Source organism: Symsagittifera roscoffensis, chromosome 6 (genome assembly GCF_963678635.1).
Source record: "Symsagittifera roscoffensis chromosome 6, txSymRosc1.1, whole genome shotgun sequence".
Taxonomy (NCBI): Eukaryota; Metazoa; Xenacoelomorpha; order Acoela; family Convolutidae; genus Symsagittifera; species Symsagittifera roscoffensis.
The window spans coordinates 13,578,719-13,604,053 of record NC_087067.1 but is presented as its reverse complement, the minus strand read 5'-3'; the positions used below and the strand labels follow the sequence as shown (position 1 = coordinate 13,604,053).

General features: G+C 35.0%; 2 protein-coding genes across 2 annotated transcripts in view; both read left to right on the top strand.

Annotated features, from left to right (window-relative positions):
- Positions 1-25,335, top strand: part of LOC134848132 (terminal uridylyltransferase 4-like) — a 438,124-nt gene that overhangs the window by 31,625 nt on the left and 381,164 nt on the right. The gene's annotated exons all lie outside the window — the stretch shown is intronic.
- On the top strand, positions 844-11,174 carry LOC134848001 (uncharacterized). Its single transcript, XM_063865330.1, has 3 exons — positions 844-1,245; positions 3,526-3,930; positions 10,355-11,174. The coding sequence occupies exons 1-3, from the start codon at positions 877-879 to the stop codon at positions 11,039-11,041; spliced, it is 1,461 nt and encodes a 486-aa protein (XP_063721400.1). The 5' UTR covers positions 844-876; the 3' UTR covers positions 11,042-11,174.

Sequence of the window (25,335 nt, the reverse complement as noted above, 5' to 3'; positions counted from 1 at the left end):
ATCACTTCCATATCTAAAAAATTCCAAGGATTTTGACTGGAATACACGATGAAGGGACTCATGACATGACTGTAACCTCGGTTACTATGATACTTTTGACCTTCTGATTACCTTACTTAAAAAAAAGAAAAAAAAAGATTATTTGCAATATGTCGATCTAAAAGTTTTGGTGGAATTCCCAATAAACTTTGTCCAATATAGACCTAAAAAGGGATATTTGAGAGTTAAAACGTAAATTTGCTTTTAATTTTGTCCACTAGTGTAGATGTTCAGTAAAATATTGATGAATTTTTTCTACTGGTCAAACAATCTCTTTCGAAAACCTTTAAACGCTCTTTTAACAATTTGATTGTTCAAACAATAAGAAGCAGATAATTTTAATTTACAATCTGTTCAACACAATAAAACCAAATTAAAGCCTTGAAAAAATAATAAAACTCGATCTGAATTTCCAATTTAATTTAAATAAGTATTTCTTGTTGATGCTTATAGCCAATTGTTCTTGTAGGGTGTGCAAGTTGTTTCATTGCAAGATTTAGGCAAAGTATTTGTGTATATATAGGAACTCTTGAATCTAGAATTTTTCACCGTTTTTTTTCGATTTATTGGTTATGATTTATTTCGATTTATTGGTTACGAGCGTTTCGATTTATTGGTTATGAGAAAAATGAATGGAGCTTCTTTAGACCGAATCTATTTTTTGTTTAGGCTATTATTTATATATCAATCGCATTTAAAAAAATTTGAAATTTTGGTAGCCCACGATATGTGTTTCGATTTTTTTATGCCAAGTTTTGGTCTATCGTAAAAGTTAACTAAATTGTTTCGACTGATTTCAGTTTTTCAGATATATGAGGCCAGATATATTGTTGGGCAATGAATGACGGTTGCTTGGCGTATCAATCAGAAGCCAAATGTTCAGCCAGCAATCCTGGTTCTAAATCGAACACCGTGATTGGATTACCCGATTTTCCCGAAAGAAAGACCATTTTTAAAGAGAAAAGGTTGATTCGGAGTCGAAAGGATGGACAAAAGCTTGAGTTCCTAATTTTGTTGCACATGGAATATGATTGTCGATCTGGCGAAGGAAATGACATTTTCAACCAGCTGCTCTTGGAGTTTACGTCAGAATTATGGAATAGAATGGAAAATGTTGGCGATTTTGATGCCCTTAGGCAGGATGAACACGGCACAAACAACCCTTTCGAAGCTGCAATCATCAAAGCAAAAGAAACCATTTTTCATGTAAATTCTACGTCGCAATGAATATAGTAGCAATAGTATTCAGTTTTGCCAGCTGATAGAAATGTTCAGGAAACAATCAGGTATCGTTTTACAAAAATGTTGCATTAAAATTTTGACGGCAATTGTATTAATTCAATACAATTGATAGCAGCAGCAGGTAATGTTTTTTCTTTTAGTCCAAATTACCCTTCCGATAAGCAAGGGTATTGCAATCGGGTCCTAGACTTTTTTCCCGCAAATAACTTTGTTCATAGAATGGTCAAAGTTTGGAAATGGTAAATTAAGGTTCATTTTCACTACATTTAATGTGCTTTTCGTCTCCGGTACTCATGGTTTGGAGGTAAAGAATGCTACTGGGACGGCGAAGGTCTTAGGTTCGAATCTCTCATGACCTGTTTTTTCTCAAAAGGGAAATATTCCGTTTCAAAAAAAATTGTTAGCTTGTTATGTTTGTCGGCTTAGTTGCCACATCGTAGTATTTTTTTGCTGTTTGCAAGTTACATTAGTTGCTTTTAGTGTCTTGATTTTTTTGGCTGTTTGTTGTTTTACTAACTTTGACTTCGTACATTTTCGTTTTTTTTTGCTTAAAAAATTCATCGTCCCAAATTGTTTTGGCCTATTTTTATTGGCTTAGTGACCTAATTTCGGGTCATTTCAAGAGAATTACAACTTGAACACTCTCCTCTGCCTTTTTCATGTCCGTTGGATGTTAACCAATCGGTTTGTTGAAATTTATTCTTTTTTTATTATGGAAAATTGTTTTCAAATTCATTGCAAACATTTGAAGTTTTTCTCAGAAACTTCTACTGATTTTCAAAAAGGGATATCAATTCAAAGACCGCCTACTTCCCTGTGTGCTTGTATACCGCCTACTTCCCTGTTTGCCCTAGAGTATCGTTTTCTTGTCCTATCTGTCTACAGACTTCGAAAAAGTCTGTGGGGGAATATGTGACCCATATTTTTGATTTTTTTCGTTTTCTCGAAAAATACCTTTCTCAAATCTGAGTTTTTGGTTTCAATGAATAAAACGGTTTCGAAAAGCTCACTGCATTAGTGGCTAGGCCCAAAGTTTTTAGCCAAAGATATGGCCCTCGGAATAGTCAAATGTTTGATTTTCACCGTTTTTAAAGTTTTTTGAATATCCCGAGAACTACCCTGCCATGTGCGAGATTTTGGGTTCAATTCAATTTGCTTCCATTACTACCCACAAAGCTCATTTTCTCCTACGACGTCTCCCAATTTTTTTAAACGTTAAGGGTTATGACCCTAGAAAAATTCACAGTTTTTTTTTTTTTCATTTTTTGACTGTTTTTTTTTTTTCAAAAGTTTGACATTTCTTGAACTACCCTCCCAAATCTGAGATACTGGGTTCAATCGAAATTACAGGCTGAGCGACTTCCTTCATCATTAGTGGCTGCGCCCTATTTTTCACACAAGAAGCTATAATTCTCGGAAATGTCAAATTGTTGATTAGTTGGACGTTTTTTGAGCTTTTCTCGCTAACTATCCTGCCAAATCTGATATCATAGATTTATCGAAACAGCAGTTTGTTGAAATGCCAGTTCAGTTTGTTTAAGAAATTTTTACGGTTTATAAATTATCGGCTTAGTGACCCATTTTTCAGTAGGTTCAATGAAGCAATTTTTATGCTCCCTTCTGGATCGCACAAAATGCTAAAAATTTTAATAGATTTTATAGTTTCTCATCGCAGAGTTTTTTTCTGCTTGGTTTTTTTTCTTTTCCTATTTTTCCGCTTGATAGGTTTCGGCCTGAAGAAAATTGGCCTAATGGCTTTATGTTTAAGGGTGAGTGGGCCTTATGAATTTTTTTATAAGTCTTAAGTTTTGTTTATTTTTTTTCGGCTTAAATGGTTTCTGCTAAGAAATTTTTGGGCTTTGTTACATTTTCGTAAATTTTCACACCGGAGTTCACCACTCCGATGCAAATTTCACATTCTGTTGTCTTGGCATGTTTTTATTTCAAAGCTAGCCTTTATCATTTTGATAGATCTAGTTTTTTCGACATTTTGGTTTTTTCCGACCTAGCGGCTTTCCTTGTTTTGTATTGCAAGTGATGCGAAGCTCATCTTCGCCTCTGTTTTATATATTTTCTTTTTGATTCAAAGACTAGCAACTCGAAAATTTTGATCCATTTCGGGAGTTGACTGAGGTTTGGCATGGTGAAATAAATTTATTGCTGACTTTTTATGCTTCTACATATTTTAAGTTTTAAAAACCATTCTTGAATCAAAGAGTAAAACTGACAATGTAAGTGTTTCAGCCTTGCAATCAGAATTCTTCTTCGGAGCGCGGCTGTTACATTTCGGCTGGAGTTATAATAACTTCCGTGAATGGCTGTGCAATTATCGACCAAGATCCTAAAGACGTTCCTCCGAAGACTATTGTCATTGCAGTTAATGGGGTTTGCTTAGGGCTCATAAGTTGTCAGAGCTTCCACGACGAAGTGCGTAGAAAAGGTCACGTGAAATCATTGTCTCATTTCGTATTCTCACCACAGCGCAATGCAAACAGGTTTTCTAGCTGCCACTCATCAGCTACAAGTTTCAAAGTATTTGTTGCAGATGACATTCCGAATTTCACAAGTTCGGTCTCTATTACGAGCGTCGATTTATTTGAGGCTGTCAAAACAGAAGTTAACAAACGATCTGCATCACTAACTCCTCAGGTACCGAAAACAATTCAAAGATAATTACCCTTGCAATAAGCAAGTGTATTGCAACCGGGTACAAGATTTTTACATCTTCCATAGATGAATTTGTTGACAGAATCTCCAATTTAAGTTGATTTTCAAATCTGTACATTCCTCAATCAACAGACATATTTTGAGTGTTTTTGCCTTTGAAATAAACAAAAATTTCGTAAGTTGTATAATCTTGGTGGTAAATTTACCAATTACTGTTTGTTGAAGTTTTATTTTTCCTCTTTTTCTTACTAGTAGGCTTCAATTGTTTCGGATTTTTTGATATCGGCTTTATGGCCTCATATTGCGTCGTCGCATGATCGTTTAATTTTCTTAAGTGTGTGTGTTTTCGAGGCAGGAGACTTCGAAGTTTTGTTTGAATCGAAATATTTTTTTTCGGCTCAAAAGGTGTCCGCTATAGTATTGTGGACTTTGTGCATGCGTCGTACAATTTTGTGGCGATGCTTCTATAACATCAAATTGCCCTACTTGACATGAATTATCCTACTAGGAAAATTATCCTACTTGACACTTGAACTTAATTCGTAGCAAATTGTGACAAACATGTAAATTATGGTAGATATTTTTTTTGATAGTTATTTCATTCCTTTAATGCCCACAAATTTATGTTGCTATATTTGTATTCTATCACAAAAGGGGCGAAGCTTTGCTTCGCCTCTGTGTCAAAATGGTACAATGAAAATTTTTTTAGGCCGCAATTCAGATAAAAAAAAGATATTTAATTTAAATTATCTCAGTGATGCTTCAAGTTTGAACTAACTTTTTTGAAGATAAATATTTTTTCAGATTTAAACTTGTTTTTTTTTGGTGTTTTTGATTTTCGGGTTGTTTTGTCGCCTCCTGGTAAGGAGTGAACAGCTTAGTAAGGTTAGTCAATTGGATTGGTCTATCGCGGAAATATCGATGGATGCAGCGAGAGAACTGCGAATGAGCGCGTCATTGAATACTTTGGTTTCGAGTATGTATCGTAAAGATTATTTTTGAAACTGGCTTTCAATTTTTTAAAAAAATTGTTTCGGTCAGTGTTGTCATTAAAAGGGTTAAAATCACTGCTCTCAGGAACTATTTGGAAGTAAAAGGATAATTTCAAAAAAATGGGTGGAAAGTGGATGATGCTGTTGCACAGAAAGTAGTTTGAATTCAGTGTGTGGGCACAGAAAGTAGTTTGCATTCAGTCCGAGAGCAGTGATTTTAACCAACACTGACCAAAGCCACAATAATAATCTTTACGATTCACGTAACCAATGTATTCAATGACGAGCTCATTTGCAAAGTTCATTCGCTGCATCCATTGTTATTTCCTCGACTGAAAAACTGTCCCTCACCCAACTAGGAGCTCGTTAACGCAGCTCAAATCCGGTAACTCTTCCATTCTTTGGAAAGACGCTGATATTCCCCGTTCAGAAAATTGGAACTCAACGACTTTAAGTTTCAAAACAAGGTTTTTGTTTTTAGTTTTCACTGCAGAATAAAAAATCAATTGATTCAGTTTTCTCAAATTGGGCTTGCTTAATTGAAAAAGAGTCAATCATAAAGTGTTCATGAAGTTCGAAAAGTGAAGTTTCTTCGCCTGAAATTTTTAAAAACCGCTGAAAAGTCAGGCAAAGTCCGTGCTGCAGTAACTAAATCCACAAAAACAAAATTCCGGTCAGCAAAAAGTGTAGGTCTAACACGGCATCGAGTCTCAGGCCTTTTCACTTCAAGCATGGGGGTAACTTCTGCTCAGAATGGACAGAACCAGTCATTGCATTTATATTGCTGAATATTATACACAATTAAGCTGAAACACTTAACCTTCTCAGATGTGACTTTAGTCACGAAAAAAAATTTGGCTCAAAATTTTGTTATTTGGTTGCAATGATATTGCCGGTAGCAAGTGTGAAAGAGAAATGAATAGGTATTTTTTCTCCGCGTGAACTGTAAAAAGTTTGAAAAGTTATTGGGACTAAGACAAAAGCTAAAGCAACGGCGTGCTTCACTCAAATGCTTCTCTCAGAAATGACATTGAAAAAGAAGGTTCAATAAATTTCAACATTGAAATCAATCACCAAAAGGGAGTACGAAGAACTTTTTGTAGTATTATCAGACAAAATTTTACCGATGGTTCCTGCGATTGAGCTATTTTTTTGGTACAGAATTTTTGAATAGCTGACGATCGTATGTAAAAATTAATGATTTTTTTTTCACATAAGTCGTGATCTTTAAAGAGTCGATGAACGTAGTTCAGTCTTTTATAAAGGTCGTGGTTTTTTCAGGAAAAGTCTCCACGTTTGTTCAGGATCAAATTTAGTTTTTCGCGGTTTGACTTTTGATTTCTTTTTAAGTCCAGTTCATTTCCTTTGTTAAAAGGAAGGCAAACTCCACTATCGCATAGCAAAATTGTAAGGGTGACGAAAAACGTGAATGGTCTCATGTTCTGACTTCTCAGAGGAAAAAAAAGAAATTATATATATTGCCCCAGTTTTCTCTTTCGATAACCAAAAGAAAAAGTGCCAATCGTAATCAATTCGAGTTTTTCACAAAAAAAACCAACTAACGTCATATTTGCTCTTCGAAAGTTGAGAAGTGTTTTGTTTTTCGGTATTGTTGTTCTATTACTTTTTCCCACCTGTCTGTTGCCCATCTTAAATCTCTTAAATGGAAAGCAATTCTTAAGTGTATCGTAATTTATGTTCAGTTTTTAAGTTTGTTTCAAATATGTCTTCGTTTAATTTTCGTCTTTTTCCCTCTGTGTAACTTGACTCTGAAAGTTGTGGCTTAAGTGTCATTGAACAAAGTGATGACACTTGTTTCTGGGCTACGCTTGCATAGCCTGGGCCCATGTTGCTAACATTATTTCTTTGAGTAAGCTACATATAGTGCAATATGCAGCTCTTCCGATAGTGACTGATTCTCATTTACCTCCTATTTTCATAGTTCAATTTACTTACTCTTAAAACTCACCATAAACTGATCGCATCTGAATTCGTTCATGCATATTACGTATCCATGAGCTCCCTAAATTTTAAAGCACTAGCCAGTCGTCATCCCAAAAATTATTTAGTATTTTGACATTTACAAAAAGGAGCTCCAACATTTTTGAAGAAAAAGTTTTGAAGCAAAAGTGTGAATGTTTTTAACCCACTAAGTCTATTTGTAAACCAGAATATGTAAAAGCTTCTACATCACATTCACACCGCTTGAGTTCCAAAAGCCAGAGATGAAATCAGTCACTAAGCAGTCTTGTACTTTTCCAGCTCAACCAAACACAACCAAGTCAAATTAAGATCAAGTCTCAGTCCCTACGTTAAAACTTATATAAATAGAATAGTCCCGAACGCCTCTTATTGCCATGCTCACCTTGCAATGCTGCTTTTTCAAATTTTCCCCTAAACTGAATGTTTGAAACGCTAAAAGACCTGTGGCTCCGGCCGACGAGGGAAATGTCGTTCCTTAGAGTCAGCCAAGAATTCCGAAGCGTTCCAAATATAGGATAGTAACTAAAATGTAAATGGAGCGACACAATTGAATAACTTTACGTTACAAAAGTGGGTTTAATGAGATATTCTTGTAATTGAATCAGCTTTAACGTGATCCACTAAGTGAGAAATGTTTAAAATCGTTCACAATTGTTTTTTGGTGTCCTTGATTTATTGACATTGTTTCAACTGTCAAATTAAAGTTTTTTTTGGCTATTTGGAGTTTTTAATAATAGTAAATGTCAGTAAAAGTAACTTAAGCTTAGTGTTTTTTCGCTCAAAATCAATTGTCTCAAAGAATACTCGCAGTTTGCCTAGTGTGATTTCCATCAAAGCACTATCGGTCTCAGTCAGGAGTCAGATTCTGTACCAAAAATATTCCCTGTCAAGAAAACCTGGACTAAATTTTCTTCTATTCGAGATCTTCAGTTAGAGAACATAGTTTGATATGGATAAGAATGAAAATCCGAGTTTATTTGGTTTTGAATAACTACCTTATTTCAGTGGTCGAAATGTTTGCATGGTCACAGGGCACCCTACTTTCGGTCACATGCTTTTTTCTTTACAAATATATTGAAAATAGTTTGCTATTAATTTTGTTTTGCTCAAGTCGAAATCCTTTGCTAAAAAGAAGGCTAATTACGGCTTGAATAACGAAAGTGATTTTTGAATTTATGGTTACCCAGCTGATTAAAAAATCCTTTTTCTCAGGGGTTAATACTTTAAAAAAGTTAAAATCATCGAAGCTTCTTGTAATTTAAAGAGCTTCAACCTCATGTTTTTTTTCTCCAAAATTAGGGAATTGAAATTTCTTTGCAAGTGTCTGTTGGCTATTTTTGTTAAGTTCATGTGCATCTTTAAAACAGTTGTTAAAAGCAGTGTTCAATGATTCATTGGATTAAGTCTCAAATGACATATTTCCCAAATAGCATTAAAATGAAAAATTTCCCAAATGGCATAAGTTTCATGCAACAGTTGCATTAGTAAATCTACAAAAAATTTTGCCGTAAACAATGTGAAAAATTTCGCCTAGCTAGTAATTCAAATGTTGATTGCAATTTTATCCTGAAAAAATTGTGGAATTTGTTTGTCAAAAGCGAAATCCATAAGCTTGTTGTTAATAATAATCTTCTTGTGGTCAATTTTTCCGACAAAAATGTCGCTTAACATTTGTTCGGAAGCAAATAATCCAATTTTTTTCACATGTTTGTTCCTCGACTAAACATTAGAATTAGAAATTGATAGAAAACGTTTGAATTGCAATGAAAACTTGAAATTTATTCCATTTGGGAAAAGTTTCCTGTTTAGGCCATTTGGGAAGTTACCGACAAAACATTAGAATTAGAAATTGATAGAAAAAGTTTGAATTATAATGAAAAACTGAAATTTATGCCATATGGCATACGTTTCATTTTTATGCCATTTGGGAATTGTACCATATGGGAAATTATCATCCGTTGTACTCTTGTGTTTGAACAAAAAAACGTGAAATAGTCTACGTGTTAAATGACTTGTTTTTTTTCTTAAATTGTATTTCTACATCAAGCAAACTATTTTTTCTATATCGCAATGAAATGCGACAAAATGCTTTGACTCAAGTATTGATACCACTAATTTCGTTGCCAATGTTTATACTTATGAAAGCAAGTGTTTTGTAATGGGCAACTAGAATTTTTTCCTAGTTGTAAGAGGTAGTGAATTATGTGGGGGTGACTTCACAGAAGTGTTTTCAGCATGCCTGCTTTTGATGTGTCTTTCCTTTCTGGGAAGAACTGATCGTTTTAAATTGTCATCTTCAGTTTTTCTTAACTGTTTTGATTAAGACAAATGTTTTATTTCTAGTTCTGCATTTCGATACCTCAAAACAAAATAAAATGATCATCATGTGTTTTTTTTAAATCTGTGTTTATTTTACATGTAATAATTTCGCTATCCATTCTAGCGAATTGTCATTTAGTCTTTGGTTTCGTGTTTTGTTTTTAAGGGTCGATGTCTGTATTGAGGATTCTTATATAGATGGTGAATATTTCTTTTCGAGGGGAAAATCTTAAAATTTGTTCGCGTTCAAATTTGATTTTTCGTGGTTTGATTTTTGATTCAAACTTTTGTTCAGTTCATTTTCTTTGTTAAAAGGAAGGTAAACTCCACTTTCGACAGCAAAAGTGTAAAGGTCGCGAAAAACGTAGTCGGTTTCTAGTTTCGAAAGTGAAATCTAATTTTCACATTTCCCAGCGAAATAAAAATTTAGTTATTGATCGACAGCCCAAGATAATTTTTTCTAGAAATTCAAAGAGCTTTAAGGGCATCTATTATTTTCTTTGAAATTTGAAATGGCTATGTTTTGTTTAAATCTGTCTGGTGGATTTTTCATCATTCTCTGTGGTTTGCTTGCTCGTTCTACGCAATTGTTTACATTAGAACCCAAACATTGATTGGAATCAGACTGAATGCTTGTATATATTTTTTCAAATATATAATTTTTGCTTTGGTGAAAAAATTTGCTACTGTTTTTACTTTTGCCATTTCTACTCTTCGTTTCTAATCTTCATTTCGAGTTTGCTCACCCACTTCGCTATGTCAAAATTTTTTGCAGAATTCCTTACCAGTTTATGGTGATCTTTCCTGTGAATCGCTGATTGAGAAATTCTTTTTCGCCTCTATATCATATTTAATGCGTGATTTTCTTGGATCAATGAGTAAAATTCAAATTAACGAATGATTCATAAAAGAGGGTAGTTCAAGAGTTCTCATAATAACTGCCATTCAAATTGAGTATTTCAAAATTTGCGAGAACAGGAGGAAATTGAGTCAAATTTTTGAAAACTGAACGGCTTGGCATAGGTTGAAAATTCATGTCATTGGGATCTTTCATGACGCCTGAAAGAATCACATTTTTCAAAAAATCTTAATACTGGTTATTCATGTTTTAGACTCCTGGCAGTGATAGCAGCTCTATCAGCCAACTAACTCCATTGACCCCGGAAAATGCTGAGTTCAACAGGATGCAATTCAATTCTTTCTCGAGGTCAAGCAATCAGAAAAAGTTGGCTAACAATGAACTCGCTTCGCATTTCGTTGACGAGTATCTAAACCCATATCTTGCTACAAAGTACTCGCTACATGCTGCACTGATTTCAGCCCTAAATAAACTGCAACCTATCGGTCTAACCGACCCAATGGATGCCAATAATAAACAGCCACTGTATATAATGACCAGGAATTTCAATCAGAACGTTCGCTACAGAAGAACAGTTGATGCCAATTCGGTGTTAAAATCGACGAGGTTACAAAATCTGTATCGAAAAACTTCAACAGACGATTTATTCAAAACTGCCGGACCAAAAAGAAAGTATGACGTTTTTGGCCGAAAATACGGACACACAAGTAAAAATTCAAATGATGCAGGTTTCAAAAACGTTATAGATTTCAGAATGTCAGATTATAGTTTTCGAAGGAGAACTTCTGAGTTATCAGGAGTGGATATCAATGGAAACGAGAGCTCAATATGCAGCTCTGAACCGCCGCTCATGACTGGCGATGCCTTGGCGGACTCTCCGAGTAACGCCGCGGGTCCTCATGTAACTTCAAGTGGATTCAATTTCACAACTTTTAAATAACTTTTGTAAATCAAAGCATTGCAGAAATTGTTCATAAGTATTTCAGCTCTTTTTGATGCATTTCATAAATGCAGAAAGATAGCTTCGTTGCTATGTTTAACAGTCGTTGAACGTAGTGAAGATTCTTTTACTATTCGTGATGATTTTGTTGTTTTCATTTCGAGTTTTTTTTATTTAAGAATGTTGCGTTTAGTTTTTTTATTCAGTGATACTTTGGCTATTTCCCATTAAAGATCTCCAACATTTATAGACCCCAAAAGTACGTAAATTACTTTTTTCCCGGGCTATATATTTTTTTGTTACTTGGCTGGGGTTTATAATGCGAAAGAGCCGATAGTTAAAATGCACGTAGTGTTTTAGCGCAATCACGTGAATGAAATAAAAGAAATATATTACAGAAATCTGTTGTCATGCAAGAAAAAGAGCTGAAAAATTTATCTTCTGAACAATAGCTGCTCTGAAACTTCTCTCAGTTTTAATGCATTAAATTAATTATTTTACTGATTATTAGAACTACTTGTAGATTTTTAAAAATAAACTAGAAAATAGAACAGTTTATATTAGAAAACAGTCGTTTTGTCATTCAAATATTTAGAACTGGTGATTTCCATTAGAGCTATAATACAAAAGTCTGCCAAAAATACACTTGTGCATTTAGAACCATCTCACAAGACCAAGTTGCAAAATAACCTTGAATTCTCTAACTTCATTTGTGTACCTTTTGCGCAGCTATCTCTTAGTTTTTTTTTTTGATAATTTGTTTTGACTGACAGTTTCACTTAGTTTCTAAAACCTTGCAAAAAATGTGGTCGCTTAGATCAACACCATGGACGGAAGCATTCTTGAAAATTTTTTACTCATCTAACCACAAAAATCCACTCGCGCGAAAGTGTTGCTTTCGTGGATTCACTCGGACTTCATTTGAACCCTTCTTCACAGCCAAATGTTCTTAAATTTAAAGTCCAGTAAATATTACGCTTGCTAATCGCAAGCGTTATCAGTCTGGAATATAGACTTTTTTCGAGTTAACAACGTAATTAACAGAATCACATGTATCTTGATTCATAATGTATTCAAATCTCTGCGTTCCCGGTCAATTTAGGCTGGTAGTAACGAATATGCTTGGGACGGCAAAGGTCCTTAGTTCGAATCTGAGCAAGACCTGTTTCTTTTTCAAAAGAGAATTAATTTGTTTCAAATATAATTGTCGGACATTTATTTGTCTGCTTATCTGTTGTCGGCTTAGTTTTCAATTCTTGGATTGTTTTTTTTTACCTTGGCTTCTTATTTTCTTTTTTGTTTGGGCCTCATTTTGGGCCATTTCTAGAGAAACACAACTTTAACACTACCCTCCGCTTTTTTCATCTTGGTGGTATGTTAACCAATCGATTGAAAATTTTTTCTTTATGGAAAATTAATTTCAGATTTATTGGAAAAATTTTAGTTTATCTAAGAAACTTAAACTGATTTCAAAAGAGGTGAATCAATTGAAAGACGCCTATTCCCTTGTCTTTCTGTATACTCTCCTAGAATCTCTTTTTAATTGACCCCTCTGTCTACAACCTTCGAAAAAGTCTGTGGGGAATATTTGACCAAAATTTTTGATTTTTTATCGTTTTCTCGTTAAGTAACCCTCTCAAATATGAGTTTTGTTTTCAAAGAATAGAACGGTTTTGAAAAGACTCGTGCATAAGCAGCTACGCCCATTTTTTTTAAAACAAATTTATCGCACTCGGATTTGTCAAGTTTTTGATTTTTGACCGTTTTGTGAATCTTTTTGACTTTTCTCGAAAACTAGCCTCGCAAATCTGATTGTGGGTTCAATGGAGATAACGGGTAGTGGGAAGCTCCCCTACATTAGCGGCCACTCACAAAGTGTTTTTGCACAAAAATGTTTTCCTCGAAGAAGTCTTTTTTTATTTTGGACCGTTTTTTTAAAAAAAACTTTTTGAATATTCTCGAAATCTACCCTGCCGTATCTGAGATTTTAGGTTCAATTCAAAGAACGGGTTGTGGGAAGCTCATTTTCTTTTGCGAATAGTCCCAATTTTTTCCGACATCAAAAGTTTTGGCCCTCGATTTTTTTTAAAAAGTTTTTGACATTTCTCGAGAACTACCCTCCCAAATCTGAGATTCTGGTTTCAATAGAAATTACAGGTTGAGTTAATCCCTCCTGCATAAGCGGCTGCACCATATTTTTACACAAAAAACAATGATTCGCGGAAATGTCAAATTTTTAATTTGTTGAAATGTCAAATTTTGGATTTGCTCGCTAACTATCCTACCAAATCTGATATCATAGGTTTAATCGAAACAACAGATTGTTGAAAGCCTATCTTTTTTACTGGCTATGTATAGTTATTTTAAGAAAAAAAAGTTATGGCCTTCAAACAAGTCGAAGTTTCGAAACCTTGACAATCTTTGGGAAACTATTTGACTTTACGCGAAAACTACCGTGCCAATTCTCAGGTTGTTTTCAATCGAAAAACCCAGTTTTGGGAATCTTCTCTGCTTAAGCGGCGGGAACCTGCTTTTTGCAGAAAATTGTTATGGATTTTTGAAATCCTTTTGACCGTTATTTAGAAAGTCTTTGAATTTTCTTAAAATTTACACAATCAAATCTGAGATGAAAAGTTCAATTGAAAAATTGGTTGTGATAATATTTCCTGCAGAAGCGACAATTCCTTACTTTTTGTAAGGGAAATCTTATCTCCTTGGGAAAATTGATTATCTCAAAATTTTCTACTCTTCTGACTTACTTAAATGCTTGTTTTATGTTTGCTGTATCGCAGGTGGTGCGAAGGTCCGCTTCGCCTCTTTGCGCTCAATTTTTCAGCCTAAAATTGTTCAAAAGAGTTAGCTCGTGAAATTATTACACCTGCTTCAACTTTAGCAAGAGTTATCAAATCAGAATGTAGACCTTTTCGGTTTAACAACTTGTTTAACAAAATCAGTTGAATCACTATGCAGCTGACATGCTCAATTTCGTTTAAAAAAAATTTGAAGACTGGGTGTGCACTTGTTACTAAGGGTAGTGTCAGGGGGACTTGAAATTTTTTAACGCTTTAATATTTTAAAAAATTTCGGCTCAACTGTTGTCTGTTGCTCCAAGATTGTCGACCTTGTTTCCGCTTCTTAAGTTTTGGTCAGTTGCTAATTTGAATTTAAAATGTTATGCTTGGCATGTTTACTTTGTATTCCTGTTTGATAAAAACAGGTATTAAGAAAGTGTATGGGATTGGGTTTTTTACTAAATTTTTTTTTGAGACGCTTTGGAAAATTTTATCACTTTTTGCAAAAATATTTTGTTTCTCAAAAGCCCTCCAACCGATTTTCAAAAGAAAGGGTATACATAGAAAGACCGCCCTTATTCTTGTGTGCCTCCCCTGGTCTCTTTTGCTTTACCCCTTTGTCTACAGCCTTCGAAGAAATCTGGGGAAAATTTTGACTGATTTTTTAGTTTTTTATCTCGTTTTCTCAAAAACTTATATTTGTTATCTGAGATTTTGATTTCAATGAATAGAAAAAATTTGAAAAGAGCACCTCCATAAGCGGCTACGCCCAAACGTTTTCTACACAAAAAAATAATGGTCCTCGGAATGACTTTTTTTTTAACCGTTTTTCGAATTTTCTAAGACTTTCTCGAAAACTAGCCTCTTAAACCTGAGGTTGTGCGTTCAATGGAGTTAACGGGAAATGGGAAGCTTTACCTGAATTAGAAGCTAATCACATTTTGTTTACACAAGAATTAATCGACCTCGGAAAAGCTCCATTTATTGAGCGTTTTTTTAAAATTTTATAAATTTAACCGAAAAATTTAACTTTCATTATCTAAGATGTTGGGTTCAATTTTAAAAAACGGATTGTAGGAAGCTTCTTTTGATTACGCGGTTGCGCCGAAATTTTTTTTCACAAAAAGTAATGCCCTCGGAAAAGTCAAATTTTTGATTTTTGACTGTTTTTAAACTTTTCTCGAGAACCTGGGTTTTCGGGTTCAAACCTGGATTTTTTGGGTTCAATCAAAAAAACCGTTGAATCTTTTTTGAAAAAGCGTCTACTATTTTTTCTCAAATTGAATAGCTGTGATTCTCGGAAATGCCAATTTTCTGATTTGTTGACCGTTTTTTGGACTTCTCTCGATAACTAACCTGCCAAATCTGATGTCATAAGTTTAATCTAAACAACAGGTTGTTGGAAGCTTGCTTTTAGAATTCGCTATGCCCAGGTTTTTTAAGAAAAAGTCATGGCCTTCAAACAAGTGAAAGTTTTGAAACTTCAGCCGTTTTTTGGAAGTTTTTCTTACTCTGCTCGATAATTACCGTTCCATTTCTACGTTTGAGTTTTCAATCGATAAACCCGATATTAGATATCTTCTCAACTTTTTGCGGACTACAACCTGTTTTCAGCAGAAACAAGTTGCGGATTTCGGAAAGTCGAGTTTTTGAATTTTGACCGTTTTTAGAAACATTTTGAATTTTTAAAAACTACCCATTCAAATCTTAGACGAAAATTTAAGATTTGCAGTTGCGCGAATTTTTCCTGCAGAAGCAGCTACTCTTTTAGTTTTGTGTAAGAGAAAGGTTTTCATTTTTTTTCGACTTATGCTTTTTTTTATTTGTGTTGTATTGTAAGTGGTGCAAGCTCCGCTTCGATTCTATGTTGATCAATTAGAACTCAATTAACGATTCAGCTCATCTGGTGTAGGGGTAACAAACATGCTTGAGACGACGAAGGCTTCAAGTTGTAATGCTGTTGGGACCTGTGTTTTTTGCAAGCTGGAAGTTTTCAGCTGTTCTAGACATTCGTATGTCTGTTTATTTTTTGTACGTTTAGCTCCAGTAGGTTTAGTTCCCGTAGCATGCATTTTTTACTATGGGGTAGGGGTGGATTGAGTCTCAATAAGTTTGGAAAAGTTTGTCGACTTTTTTTAATCAACCAAATTGATTTTGGCTCAGAACTCTTAAAAAAACTTCTTTTTGACAATTTTCAAAAAGTACGTCAAATTGCCATTTTGTTGCACTTTTCGGATATGTTTGACCAAATTGGGTTTTTTTCGGCGCGCGCTGAATTAGAATATATTGGCACCAAAGGGATCCGAAAATAGATGTCATAAATCATAAAATAATGGCAAAGGAGGACGAATCCCCGATGGAGGGGAAGGGGTGTCCGCCCCCTTTCTATTGCGCCCCTTTCATTGGATATTGCAGGGTATTGCAACCGTAACAAGACCTTTTCCCATAAAAAAATTTTGTTCGCCAATTTTATTTGATCTTTTTTTCGTTTCTCTGATCCAGTTTTCGTGGTCTAATTTTTTTTCGTACTTCGTCAATCAAAAGAGATATTTTGGGTATTTTAATTACCCGTTATATTCGAAAGTTGTCTGATCGTGATTGTGAATTTACCAACTTCAATATATCGAAATTTCATTTTTCGTTTTTTTTTCAACCATCGGCTTTCAAAATTTCTGCTTTTGAAAATTCGGCTTTGTGAACTCATTGAGCATCTTAGGACTTATATTTTTCTCATATTTTTGTGCGTATGTTTAAAGGGGGATTTAATTTTTGTTTAACCGATTAACATTTTTTCGGCTTTGTGGGTGTCTGCTCAGGTCTTTTCGACTTTTTGACCGCTGTGTAAACTTTCATTGCGATGCTTGTAACAATCAGTTTTCCTTTTCGGCAAATTTTCTTCAAAGTCAACTTGACTTAATACTCTTGCGATAAGCAAGGGTATTGCAATCGGGTACTAGACTTATTGTTTTCTGCAAATGATTTTTTCACAGGAATCATTCATCTCCTGGACTCATTTATCTTCTTCACATGCTCAATTTCTTGAAAATTAAAAAATACTACTATAATTTAAAAAGTAATTAGTTAAAACCAGTTTCAGATTATAATTATCTTTTTGAAAGAATATCTCAATTTTTTTCGGTTTGTGATTTTCTCAGTTTCTGTCGGTTCATTTTCCGTTTTTATAATAACCATTTTTTAAAATCAGTTTTTAGGTTTTTGTTGGCTTACTTTTCAAGGCATGGATTTTTATCCAATGAATTTTACCACTTGAAAGTTCACAATATTGTAAACTTACTACGTCTGATTTTGAATTTTTTTTTCGTTTTTATTATTTAAACAGGTTCCGTTCATGTTATGTTGACTTTATCAACTTAAATTGCATAATTTTGACCGTAAAATATAAACGTGTTTCAATTTGGATGGGCCCTAAAAACATTAAAAATTTGAGAATTTTTTAATTACAATAGTTAGTTTTGTTTTCGGCTCAACAAGTTTCTACCTAAAGTTTGTTGCCGCTCGGTTCATGATTTCCAATTTTTTAAATGCTATATATGACTTTCATTCAATACAAATATGAAATTTTTGTAGCCCTTTTTTCAATTTTTTGTTCAACAATTTGAAAAAATTGTTTTTTTTTGCTTAACGTCTTTTGTTTGATGTTTTTTGTTTAACATTCTTTCGTCTAATTTTCATTCGTCTAATTCAAGACAAATCGAGAAGATTTTTTTTGACATTAACTTCTTATAATTTCTTTGGCTCAGTGTGTATTATTTAAATTATTGTAGGTTGAGTAGCTGCTTGGTAAGTGATACCAAAAGCTTTTTTTGATGCTGGTGGTTGTGTTTTGGCTGACAGTGAGTGTTTTCTGGAATTGAATTTTTCATTTCTCGAATATTTTCGAGTTTGTGATAACGGTCTCATTCTCTAGCCTGCAATGCTACGCTAGCTTTATTTGACAAGTGGCGTGAAGCTCCGCTTTGCCTCTGTGTTATTAAAAGGAATACTTTAAACAACTTCTTACTAAAAACAACTTCTTACTAAAACAACTTTTTTTATTAGTTAGATGGATCAAGGTTTGCAACTAAACTCTGTGTGCAAAAACGTAACCAAATTTAATGGTTTTAACATTTTAGGTTGGTTAATCCAAATTCATCAGAGGCTATCTGCTTTTTGAAGTCTTTTGGCTGGAATGAGGGGTTACATCTTGAGGTCGGAGGTTCGATTGACGTTAGGTTAGGTCAGGTCAAGATATTTTGAGGATCGGTTTGTTCGACTAGGTAAACTTTTAAGATCTTTGAATCCATTGCCAATTTGATCGTATGCTTCACTATTTGGCAAAGTTGAAGCTTTTTTTATTTTTGCGCAATAAACTTTTTTTACCTAGATATCTACATAATTGTTTTCTATGTATAAATTAATATTTTATGTAAGTTATGAATATCTAATATGTAGTATCGTGCTTATTTTCTATAAAATTGTCACTTTTCGAACTCTGTTTAAAGTTCCGATATCTCTTTTAAAAGACGGGAATTTTCGTGATATTGATGTGTTTATGCTAGCGAGCGTAGTGTTTTGTATAACTACTTTTTCCGATCTAACTCGCAAATATAAGTGCTCATTCGGTGGAACTTTCGCTACAATCACAATTTCCTAGCGTCTGTTCACTGCTTCATTCGTGGCTAGTGTTTGACGATGATTTTGCGTCCGTGGCTTAGAGTGAAGGACATGAAACTCCAAATTTTGAAGTCGTGCAGCTTCGACTCTGTGTAAAAAGTTGTCAGAGTTTCCATATTCCGTTGTTTTTTGTTCCGACCACTGAATGTGGGGAGGGATTTTGTATTCGGGTGTGATTAAAGCACTTGCAGTATTGAGTCAAACCCTATGAAAAATTTCCCACCAATTTTTCAGTGTAGAGAAGCTTTTTTACGCTTGCGAGCGTGGTGTATTGTTATGAAGTATCTTTTTTTATCCTAACTTGCAAAAAAAGTTCTCATTTGGTGGCATTTTTGCTATTATCACGATCTGTAGCTTTGGAAATTTCAGAGCATCTGTTGTCTGCTTTATTTCTGGCTAGAGTTTGCCGATTGGTAAGCGTCCGGTGCTGAGGTTAGGGAGTGAGATCAGAATTCGTCGTGTGGAAGAAATTTTATTTACTAATTCCAGGCTTATTTGTACTTTTTCTTATTTCACTTATAGAGCTGTGTAAAATTTTTGGTCTGATTTCAAATAAATGAAGCCAGTGAGCAGGACAGAAATACGACGCACTTTTTATTTTTACCCCTGAAATATTCGTTTTGAAGCTTCTGTTAGTCTTCTTGACAACAAAAAATCCTAAAAAAAAAACATTCTGCAAAACTTCGAAATATTTTGATCGAAAACGGTTGTGAAAAATTATACTTATTTTAATATTGCTAAATGGTTTCTTTATTTTCGACGCTTTTTACCCTTGCGATAAGCAAATGTATTGCAGTCGGGTACTAGACTTTTTTCCCGTAAATAACTTTGTTCACAGAATTATCAAAGTTAGAAATGGTTCAGTTCATTTTCAATTTAAATTTCTTTGCGTCTCCGTCAACTTGAAGGTAACGAATACGCCTGGGACACAATGGTCCTCGGATCGAAGCTGACAGGACCGGTTTTTCTTTCAAACGGGAAATATTCCGTTTAAAAAAATAGCCGGATTATTAGTTGACTGTCGACCTCATTGCCACATATAATTGTATTTTTTGCTCTACTTTTTTCATATTGTAGTTGGTTTTAGTGTTTTGATTTACTTTAGCTGCTTGTTGGGAAGTACCATTGTCCTGTCAGTCGTGAAGGTGTTGGAAGTAACTCCATTGCTTGCTCTCAGTTCAAGTTGTCGGCTTACAAGAAATGCTGCGGAATATCATGCCAGCTGGTAGTCAACGAAGATTGTTTGCCCCAGATGCACTGGATTGTCGCCATCTATCGGCGGTCGCCCTTCGCTACCTTTTGATTCCTGGGCGAAATTCTCAATGTGGGTGTGTGCTGTGATAGTGCAATCGCTGCGCGATTTTGCTCAGTCTGGTGTAGATTCAGGAAACTACTCCTTGGAATAACTTTGTGATACATTTCATTTAGAGTACGCGGAAGACTGTACTCTTCTTGTGTGCTATCAAGGATGCTGCACGGAAGTGAACCTTGGGTTACCAACGTATCAGATCTGCAACTATTCCAACGAATTGACAGTTCAACGATCCGTTGGATCTGCGGTGTTAATCCTGGTGTTCATGACCCAGGTACACTTCTTGATAAACTCGGCTTGTGTGACCTTATCAACGTCCTTCGTAGCAGACGCTTCATATGGTTTGGACATGTTGAGCGCTCCCTCCGTTTCATGCAACAAAATGGTCAGTGAGATGAAGATATCGTTCATCAAAAGACACCTAAGACGGAGACCTAGAAGTACTTGGTTAGATTGTGAACATTGATATCGAGGAACGTTGTCTTACCCTCACTGACCCGCGAGACCGTATTTGACGGAGAGCTGGAGTTCGACAATGCCTGGTGCTGCTAACCTCATCTGATGGGGTAGGGAGAGTGCTATAATCAAAAATTAGATATGATGTAATTTCTTGGTATACTTTTCTTTTTGCTTTTTTTTTATTAAAAGCTTTTTTCAGTCCAAATGATTTTGACTTCTAATTTATTGACTTTAGTGACTTAATTTCGAGTAGTTTGAAGGCAAACATCATTTTTGATGCTCAATTGTTTGCACAAATTGCTAAAATCTTAATAGAAATAGTAGTTAAAGTTTTTCGTGGCAATTTTTTTTCGGCTTGATAAGTTTCGGGCCCAAATTATATGTGCTTCATGGCCTCAGATTGCGTCCTTCGACCCGCCAAAATTTTGTTTGTTTGTGCGTGTGTGCTTGAAGGGTTTATGCAAAGGTAATTTCGGTTTTGTTACCGCTTGGTAAATTTTCTTCCAATTTCACATTCTTTTGTCTTGGCATGTTTGTTACACAACTAGCCTGATTCATTTTGATAGATCTAGTTTTTTTTGGCATTTTCAATTTTTTAAATTTTTTTATTGCTTTTTCGTTTTATATTGCAAGTGGTGCGAAGCTGCATCTGCGTCTTTAGATTTGCTTTTAGCCGAACGAACAAAAATCAAAATTTGCGAATCAAACTGTTGTCAGAACTTTCTGTTCTATTTTCTCAGCAACCGGTTATCCTTGTTTGTTTTCTTTCGCTCATTTCAATAGGGCAGCCTTTTTTCAGGAAAGTGTTTAAGGTTGTCAGTTCAAACTGAAAAATGAGACAAACATTTGTATGAATGAAATATTTATTGAAAAATAGAAAGAGTATTGAAAATTTGTGGCCTCGACAAAATTGAATTTTAAAATCAAGAATTTTTCGAGAATGAATCTATAGTTTTGTTGAAAGAAAACAGTTGAATATTTTGGGCGTTTTTCGTGTTTAGGGATACGGGAAATTGTCATAAACATCCCTAAAATTAAAACAACGCCAGAAGAATCAGATAAATTGTAATTAGTTTCTTTCCAATTTCAAGTGTTTTTTGTGCAGCGACGACTGTGTAGGCGGACGTTTTCTCCGCCGGTTATCTGGACATTTTCTTCCGGCTTTCTTCGACATTTTCTTTCTTGCGCAGCATCCGGTTATGTTTGTTGTTATCATTTCTTAAATTTCATTGGCTTGCATCACCATGATCTTACATTCTAATTGTTTGTCTTTGGTGCCCGAAACATTAATATGACTTCGATTAGCTTAGCGGTTTCTGAAATGCATTTCTGATAACAAGTTCTTGTATAATATTGTTCTTTTGTACTTCATAATATATTGTTGAGTTGAAGCATTTTGGCTGTTCAAATATGTAATTTTCGGCTCACCTTTTTTGAAATTGCACTAATTCATTTATTGAATCAGATGACCCGCCTTTCAATGCGCAAATAAATAAATAGACTTCTGTAGACATTTTGACCCTGTTTCGCTATTTGATCTTCGATTTTGGTCTCGGCTATTTGAATCGGTTGCCCACAAAGGGAAGGGCAGAACATTATAAGGGCATGAGCAAGACATTAAATCTCAAACATCAAGGTATATAGGCGTGCCTGAAGTCGAAATATCTATTGAAAGTAAGGATTTAGCGAAGAACTAATTTGGAGTCATTTTTAGTCCGTCCGCCTCAAGGGTCTACAAATGAAACTTTGACGCCTGGAGAATTAATTTACGCTATTTAACTTACTTCAAAGAAAGTTTACTGGGCGTCGATGGTGACGTAATATTAAATTCTCCTCACTGGTGATTTGATTTCCGAATGTTATTTCTCCAGTCGAGAAAAGTTTGTTCTGAAAATTTCAACACGGGCTCGAATTAAATTGATAGTAAGAATGAGATGGAAGCTATTTCCAGTTGAATATAGTTTTTTTTTGCTAAAGCTAAAGATAAATTGCACTCATAAATTTTTCCGAGGCGTTAGCAACTAGAACAGGTGTTCGTTGATAGTTTCAGTATAATGATCATTTGCCGTGATTTGTTTTTCATGTGGTAGAATGGCCTCACGTTTTATCCGTCATCAGATTTTCATGGCTTTTTTTCTCGAAAATTGTTTTCCATAATGCTCCATTAATTGTCCACAGATAGATTTGGGAAATTTGAGGGACACTGAAGAGTTCGGCTATTTTCACTAGACGTTCAAAAATGTTTTCCAGGATGCCTAAAGTGTAGAGCTTCGAAACGCAATTATTTGATATAAATCGATATAAGGCCCAAAATTTCTGGCAGATTCTTTCATCGGTTTAAGATGTTATCCGAAAAAAAAACATTTCAAATAAGTTCTACTGTCGGCGAAGATTCAACTGTTGGCAGGCAGCAGGCAATACTGATTTTCGTACTGGTTGAAGGCTACGTTGGACAATATTGGTTGAAGGTTACGATGAAGCCTACGTGCTGCGTTACTCGGCTAGTTTTGCAATTGACTTGTTCAGTCGGCGATTTTGCATTCCATATTATTATGGCTAAAAGTACGATGCTACGATGCAAAGTATGAAGATAAAATCTGTTCAAAATAGTTTTATTGCTCCGACCATTTGTTTTTTTTTGTTTTCAACGCGAAATCAGGAACCACTAATAATCATCCGAATGACTCGAGTGATATATCATATTAAAGCCTTTTCAGTCTTGATTAGAACATTATAAAATTTTTCAAAAAATTTTCTTAGTATCGAGAAAAACCAGTTTGATATTTGACTAATTTCAAGCGAAAAAGTGAGACTGAGAAGGCTTACAAAAGCTCATTTATTCTTGATTTAAGCCGTGAAAGCTTAGTTTTATTCGAGTAAAGATAGTCAGTTCGGGAATCAAAACTTCGAAATTCAAAAACTTTCTGCAAAAAATTTAAAATTTTAACAATTTTTTCGTTTTTCTAGTCATTTTTCTACAAAAAATGTTTTCCAATTGGCTTATTTTACTATGAAAATCGAATATGCTTCAGTTTTATTTTTTCGTTCAGATCATTTGATTACTCCACGCAGAAAAAACGACACTAATTTGAAAAAATGTATTTTTTTAAGACTGTGGTTGGAACATTCTGTGCTACTTGCACAGTAACCGGCTATCATTGTTGCTTTTTGAATAGTTTTTTTGAACAAGAAATTCAAATGTCTGGGAAAGTTGGAAAAGAATCATTAAATTATGTGCAGAGAATCCCTGTTATCTTAGATTGATTTTCATACATCAAATATTTTGGGGTGGGGTTGGCTAATTTTTCCTAAGCTGCAAGCAACGAGAATTTGGCATCGCTCTCAGTTTTGTTCGAAGAAGTGATTTGTCATTCTAGATTTTTTCATATTGTAGTTGGTTTTAGTGTTTTGATTTACTTTAGCTGCTTGTTGGGAAGTACCATTGTCCTGTCAGTCGTGAAGGTGTTGGAAGTAACTCCATTGCTTGCTCTCAGTTCAAGTTGTCGGTTTACAAGAAATGCTGCGGAATATCATGCCAGCTGGTAGTCAACGAAGATTGTTTGCCCCAGATGCACTGGATTGTCGCCATCTATCGGCGGTCGCTCTTCGCTACCTTTTGATTCCTGGGCGAAATTCTCAATGTGGGTGTGTGCTGTGATAGTGCAATCGCTGCGCGATTTTGCTCAGTCTGGTGTAGATTCAGGAAACTACTCCTTGGAATAACTTTGTGATACATTTCATTTAGAGTACGCGGAAGACTGTACTCTTCTTGTGTGCTATCAAGGATGCTGCACGGAAGTGAACCTTGGGTTACCAACGTATCAGATCTGCAACTACTCCAACGAATTGACAGTTCAACGATCCGTTGGATCTGCGGTGTTAATCCTGGTGTTCATGACCCAGGTACACTTCTTGATAAACTCGGCTTGTGTGACCTTATCAACGTCCTTCGTAGCAGACGCTTCATATGGTTTGGACATGTTGAGCGCTCCCTCCGTTTCATGCAACAAAATGGTCAGTGAGATGAAGATATCGTTCATCAAAAGACACCTAAGACGGAGACCTAGAAGTACTTGGTTAGATTGTGAACATTGATATCGAGAAACGTTGTCTTACCCTCACTGACCCGCGAGACCGTATTTGACGGAGAGCTGGAGTTCGACAATGCCTGGTGCTGCTAACCTCATCTGATGGGGTAGGGACAGCGCCATAATCAAAAATTAGATATGATGATGTAATTTCTTGGTATACTTTTCTTTTTGCTTTTTTTAAATTAAAAGCTTTTTTCAGTCCAAATGATTTTGACTTATAATTTATTGACTTTAGTGACTTAATTTCGAGTAGTTTGAAGGCAAACATCATTTTTGATGCTCAATTGTTTGCACAAATTGCTAAAATCTTAATAGAAATAGTAGTTAAAGTTTCTCGTGGCAACTTTTTTTTCGGCTTGATAAGTTTCGGGCCCAAATTCCTGTTTGATTTATTAAACAGGTATTATAAAAACGTTTTTTTTTTCCAGATGAGATCTGGTTTTTTTTTTTTTTTTTTTTTTTTTGAGTCGCCTTTTCGAAAAATTCGCTTTCCCAAAAAACTACCCGTCAGATTCTCATAAAAGTGGTACCAATGGATTCAGTAGCGTTTCACCTACCTGCCTGCATGAAATTTAGGGCAATTTTTACCCTACCCCACCCCCTACGGTCTTAGAAAAGCTTCACAACTCGGTACTTTTTTCACTTTTTGCCCATTTTTTCGGAAATTTTCGATTTCCTCAAAAACTACCCGTCCAGATTTGGGATTAAAGGTTTAATCGATAGACCAGGTTGTAGGAACTCCCATGCACAAGCGGCTGGTCCCTAATTTGCTTAGGGGAAGAGCTATAGACTTAGGAAAAGTCACTTTTTTGATTTTTTTGCCTATTTTTTCGGAAATTATCGATTTCCTCAAAAACTACCCATCCAGATTTGGAATTAAGGGTTTAATCGATAGACCAGGTTGTAGGAAACTCCCCCGCACAAGCGGCTGGTCCTTAACTTGCATAGGGGAAGAGCTATAGACTT